Raw genomic sequence first — 5,892 nt, 5'->3', positions numbered from 1 at the left:
AACATTGGACCCAAGTTTCCTTTTGCTATCTGGGATTAACTGGCCTCAGAAAAACAGCATGCAATGCAATAAAACAACACAACATAATCCATATGGTACAAAACCGTCAGATAAATTCTCCCAGTGGTGCCGTTGATGAAAAGTAACAAGCTTACATCGTCTGAGTGTATGTCATCTGCAAAGCTTTACATCTCCTAAATGGAAAATATGTAAAATAGAGTAGGCTGAACCGAGGATGGATGTTTTTTTTTTTTTTTTACTTTAATGGTACAGGTCGTTGGCGGGTGACACAGGGAGCACGCTCCGATGGTAGGTCAGCCCGTACGCAGGGCTCATCCCCGCGTGACGGAAGGTCTGCACCTTGCCAAACTGGCGCAGATGGAAGAGGAGGGTGAGCTTTCGGGTCATGGTCTGGAGCGCCAGGAAGGAGGCCAGGATCTGGGCGAGGAGGAAGAGGAGGTACAGGGAGTGGACGGCCCTCTCCAGAGGCAGGATGATAATTCCTTCATCCGTCAGGAAAAACAGCAGCACTGGCAGCTGGAACATGAAAGACAGGAGCCAGAAGGCTGCCAACTCCGGCACCTGGTGACAGGGAGGGACACACACAGAGAGAGAGAGATGGAGAGAGATGGAGGCGATGCAAAGAGAAGAAGAAGTGCAGCTTCAAATGCTTCGCTTGTATCCACATGAAAGCACACACACACACATACACACTTACATACACACTGAATAGACAGTTGTAGCCAAGATCTGATTGTTTACACATGCAGGAAGAATACTTAAGCAGTCACTTCCAGCACTGTGTTATTCAGGAAACGATATATGAGAGAGCTGTGTGTTTGTCGTGTTGCAGAGAGGATGTAGGTTTGAACTACCTTCTCTTTAAGGTTGCCAATGTAGCCCAGATAAAGTCGGACCACTTCAATGCTTGTGAGGAGGATCATCCCGGTTATGAGGAGAGCCTGGTAGTACCCTGGCAGATGGTAGAACTGCAAATAGAGAAAAATCAGGCCTACTGAGAAATACAGATGCAAAAAAAAAAAAAACTAAACATATTTGGAGGTTATTGTTTGGGTTGAGGGTTAGTTAATTGTTTGTAAGTTTAATTCGCCTGTTAATTTCTGGTTGGAGCTTTTCTCATTTCTACCAGTAGATGGCGCCAAAGGTGCAAGGTTTTCCAATTTGACCCTTATTTACTGAAGTGGATTTGCTTTTGATAAAACTTCAACTGAATGAAAAAGTCACTGAAAACACAACAGTTTGTGTGATCCTTTCTTTCTTTCTTTCTTTTTTTTTTTTTTTTACCTTTACGTCCAGCATGAACACAGCTGAGAACCACCAGCAAGGGAAGTAAAACATGTTGAAGTAGAGCAGCATCTGCAGGGGGAGGTGAGACGCTAGCTCGTTGACCACTGCAATATAAACAAACAAACATCATATTAATGAACATCCACACTATCATAAATCATGTTTTATTTCCCACAGTTATCTCATCATAAAAGCAAAGAGCAAAAAGCAACAGGTAAACAGAGGACTGACAAAAAAAAAAGTACAGCACATGGCTCATTAAAAGGGAATTAACCTCTAATGTAACATAATCACAGCTACCAGCTTAAGGTTGATCTAAGTTCAGTGTCTGTGAGCAGCATTTGAGATCAGGAAGTCACAACATTTCAATGTGACTTTTTCTTTAAAGCAGCAGTGTATGAAAAGTGACATGGTCTTTACAAAAAGGCCAAACATGCATTAATGGTTCTAATTTTACTGTTTTAAACAAAGCTATTGAGTATGTAAAGAGGAAATTGATTAATATATGATATGATATGATGATGCATATGACAGTGACAGACCCAGTCACCAGACAAAATCAATCAATCTGTACCAGAATGTTCTGCAACTGCAACATTTCGTCCAATCCCAACCGATTATAGCAGAATTAACATGTAACCTATTACTATAATGTATCATTATGTATTTCAAAATTTTAACTATAGTTGTAGTGACGAACCGAATGCGTCATCCTGGTCCCTGGTGAAGTCGCTGTCTGCTGTCCTGTTGTTGGTGAACACGGAGCCTCCTCCCATATAGGACAGACCCATGTGCAGGTTCTCCGGCACAGGAGAGTAAAACACAGGCATTGTGGGTAGAGCAGGGTGACCATCACCGAGCCAATGTTAACGGTCCAAAAACTTGCGTCCGTGTGCTTGCTGCTTAATCCCTGTTGTCTCTTAAATCACACAAATGCACGGTGGCAGGCACACATACACACACCACACAGATACAAATGGACACACACTCAAACACAGACGCATGTTGGCAGACACTACAGCTAATCAGATTATGGTGAAGGAGGCGGGCCGAGGATTAAGGGCTGAAACAGCAGCAGCATGGCGGTTTGTTAGTCACTTAGTGGCCATTCAATGATGTTCATTAAATTTGTTTTATCTAATTACAGAACTTAACAGTTATTGAAGATCTACAGAGATAGAGTATGGAACAAAATGAGAACCACTATAATGCATCTTCATTAAGGAAAGTCTTTTCTAACTTTACACAGGAGCGTTATCACCATGTGAATTTCTGTTTTTTTTTATGTGTGGTTTCTATAATTATACATTTTTAGCAGTAAAACAGGCACAAATTTCACACAGATTCATTTATTCTGGTGTTTAATCAATCTACATTCATCATATTAACACAATGACACAGTGCTGACTAACATCCTGCACGTGGCACCCGGCCAGCAAGTCCTCAGAGTGGTGCCTGGCCTTATCGCTTTATTCTTTTGGCCTTTGGGCCCCACACTTCATTAATGCGACCGGGGTGCAGCGGCAGAGTTTGGCCACAAGGTGTCGTCACAGCTCGTCCCTGGGGGCGCGCAGAGGGAAATGCTGGAACTCCTCTGGCACCTCTTCCCCTTTCTGGGACCTCTTGTAGAAACCCAGCGAGTCCAACAGGCTGCTGATCTCGTCGGCCTTCATTTTCTTCACGCGAACAGTCTAACGTGTCGAGAGGCACGCACACACACAGAAGGACACACATACGCAGAAGGAGACACACATGCATTTGGACATATGGTCAAAAGCTTGGAAGCTGTGATGCTGAGTAAAACAGTGAGGTATATGTTTGCAGACAAATAATATGTCCTGATTCACATTAGGGATATCCTGATGCATTAATATGGTCTTCCAAAATTGGATTTTTATTAAAAGTTGTTTACTCACGGCTGATATAAAGCTTCCTCTGGCACATTTGTTTTCATTTATTTTTGCTCAATAATTTAGTCTCTGAAATAATTCCTCATTTAAACTCACATTACCGCCTCAAAAGGCGCCCACAATATGAAACAATAAATGAAAAACAACAAACTTTAGACCTTGAAAGAGACAAAATAATCATAAAAAACACTCCCACATAAACTTTAGAAGCGAATATAAAAGGTAAAAACTCAACTCATGTGACAAGTAAAGTATAGGAGCCGTTTACTTTTGAGTCAGCAGTGACTGTGTGTGTTTACTGTAGAAGAAATTCATTAGTGTTGGTTTCAGTGCCACAGTTTTTATTGTGCGTCGTTTTCCACACTGACAAAAATAAAGGTCTGTGGGAAACATTACACAAGTTGTAATTTCAGGGCATAAAATGTTCAAATTTATATGAACATTCATACCAAGTATCCTGTTTTTAGCTTAAAAAAATATTGTTCCGCTGTCAGAAACTCTAATTTATACACTTTCTTACTCTCCCTTTTTTTTGCCATCATCATTTTTTCTTTCGTAACTCTGTCTCGCTCTTTCAAACACACTCTGCCTGTGTGTGTGACTCTGATATCTGACAGAGGATCTGATATCAGATGAGGCAGTCTTAAAAAACTTCCCCTCGTTGAATCCGTCTTGACATCCTGGCACTCCCAGAGATAAGACCTCCACCCCCCCCACCCCCCCTTCTGATCACAACGACGAGGCGTGATGAGTAAAAGACGCTTCAGCTCCCAACATCTCACCTTTACAACCTCGTCCTTTTCGTTATAGAATATCAGACGGGGGTTCTTCTCCTCTGATGAGTCATACTCCAAGTTGTGGCTGTACGCCGGGGGAAAAGAAAGGATCAAGGGGAAACAACAGGTAGAGCAAAAGCGCAGCCATCTGTCTCATTCTCATTCAACTTTAATTCTGGAAACTTGGGGGAAAAAAAAGAGCTGAGTTTTTGGAGCTGGCACTGCTACTTGGAAATTGGAAATTGTTTTGTCTATGTAAGAGGTCATGAGAATTTTCTTTTTTTTGGGAAAGGTCACATCTCACCAAGAAGCCTAAAAGAAACATGGAAAAAAAAAGGATACTAAAGAGCCCATCGCTCCATGAGAAAATGATGGAGCTCGGGCAGCTTCTTTATGCCTCATCCGACCACACTGGGAGCCTGCAGCGGACGGCAACACACAGTTGTTAAAACAGCATGACAAACAGCATCGTGGGCGCTTTGTTCTATGTATGATCAAAGGTGCTTGAATAGGTTTTCATATCTCTGCAGCAGAGAACATGCTGACATGATAGCACACAAATACATTCCCCCCATTGGCTGGTTGAATTACTATTAACACTTATCCCCTTCCTCCTCCTCCTCCTCCTCCTCCTCCTCCTCTCCGTTGTCTTTGCAGAGTTTTAAAATCCTCACCATTTCATGGGCTCGACATAAAAAATCCATATAAAATCTTCAAATGTGTTTGGATTTCTGTGTTTACTCACCATCAGTTTACCTCTGGCTATGACCGGCTCCTCCTCGGCTGCTGTGTTGTTGGTCGTTTCTGAAGCTCTGGCAGCGAGGGCCAGCGTGAGCACCAAGAAGGCCCACATCGTTTTTTTAAAATGACAAATTAGTGCTCTGAGTGCTTTTGCCAAGGTTTTTTACCAACAATATCCAACTCTTACATTCACTTGGACAGTTTCTCAGGGTGGACGGGTTCATTAAATGTTCCCACAGGGGAGCAGCGTCCTGGGTAAAGATATTTATTCCAGTTTCTTCAATTAAATACCTGTTACTCTTTGTAATTTGCTGTTGTGTTGCAAACCGATCAATATACTCTTCATTATCTTGTTGTCTTTGTTGTTATGCTGTTTTTAATTTTTCATAAGCCATGCAAGCGCCCCCCCTTGGCTTTATGGTTGATAGTTTCTTCCACATCAGATGTCACTGGGGCTCCACAGAAACCACACAACATCTGCGCTCTTATCACTTTTTCCCATACAGTACACTGAAGTTGCAGGTGGTTGATGGCCACACAGAGCATGGGGCACACTCTCATAGCTGCTGACAGCCAAAAAACTCAGCTCAACCTGATTTGACTTCCAAATATGTATATGTGCATACAGGTATGTGTATATGGAGAAACCTGCGTGACTTGTGTGCAAAAATGTTTTGATTCTCAGGGAGCGTATTGTATCTGATTGGAGAGAATCCATATTATTGACCTAAACTCAGTGGGTGGCAGCAAAGACGACATCTAACATCCTCAAATATGTCACAGAATGAAATCAATATATCATTCAGTGTCGCATATTACATGGGTGAAAGTTCAGACAGGAAGATCATCATCTGAAAGCTCCACCAGCTCTTGTTCTTTCTTGCTGTCACCCAATCACAGCCTGACACAGTGGTCTTCAGCCAATCACTCGAAAGCTGTCACACTTCATCTCTCTCTGCTGTCATTCAGCTGTCACTTCCTCCACCTCGTCACCACCTCAGCTGTAGATGCCAGGCCATCTCCATTGAAATGACTCAAAAGCAGCTTCCTCCTCCTCGGGTAAACCACCAGTTTTGTTGTTCCTCCTGTTCAGGGTAAATTCCACATTACCTCATTTTTCTCACATCCTCTTTTATTGTTTTGCTGATTGAAGCATA

The 5,892-nt window shown here is 42.4% G+C and overlaps 2 protein-coding genes across 2 annotated transcripts; both read right to left on the bottom strand.

Moving 5' to 3' along the window:
- Positions 1 to 261: 261 nt before the first annotated feature.
- Positions 262 to 2,138, bottom strand: LOC310991927 (transmembrane protein 17A; the record flags this gene model as incomplete). Its single annotated transcript, XM_083979855.1, has 4 exons — positions 262 to 582; positions 876 to 989; positions 1,306 to 1,412; positions 2,009 to 2,138. The coding sequence occupies 4 exons, from the start codon at positions 2,136 to 2,138 to the stop codon at positions 262 to 264; spliced, it is 672 nt and encodes a 223-aa protein (XP_083835981.1).
- Positions 2,139 to 2,855: 717 nt separating this feature from the next.
- Positions 2,856 to 4,847, bottom strand: selenoe (selenoprotein e; the record flags this gene model as incomplete). The annotated part of the gene is made up of 4 exons (XM_083978541.1): positions 2,856 to 2,999; positions 4,001 to 4,079; positions 4,337 to 4,413; positions 4,740 to 4,847. 4 exons carry the CDS (start codon positions 4,845 to 4,847, stop codon positions 2,856 to 2,858), a joined length of 408 nt encoding a protein of 135 aa, XP_083834667.1.
- Between the last annotated feature and the right edge of the window lie 1,045 nt (positions 4,848 to 5,892).

Source organism: Trachurus trachurus (assembly GCF_905171665.1).
Source record: "Trachurus trachurus genome assembly, chromosome: 9".
Lineage (NCBI taxonomy): Eukaryota > Metazoa > Chordata > Actinopteri > Carangiformes > Carangidae > Trachurus > Trachurus trachurus.
This window is presented reverse-complemented; position numbering and strand designations above follow the sequence as displayed.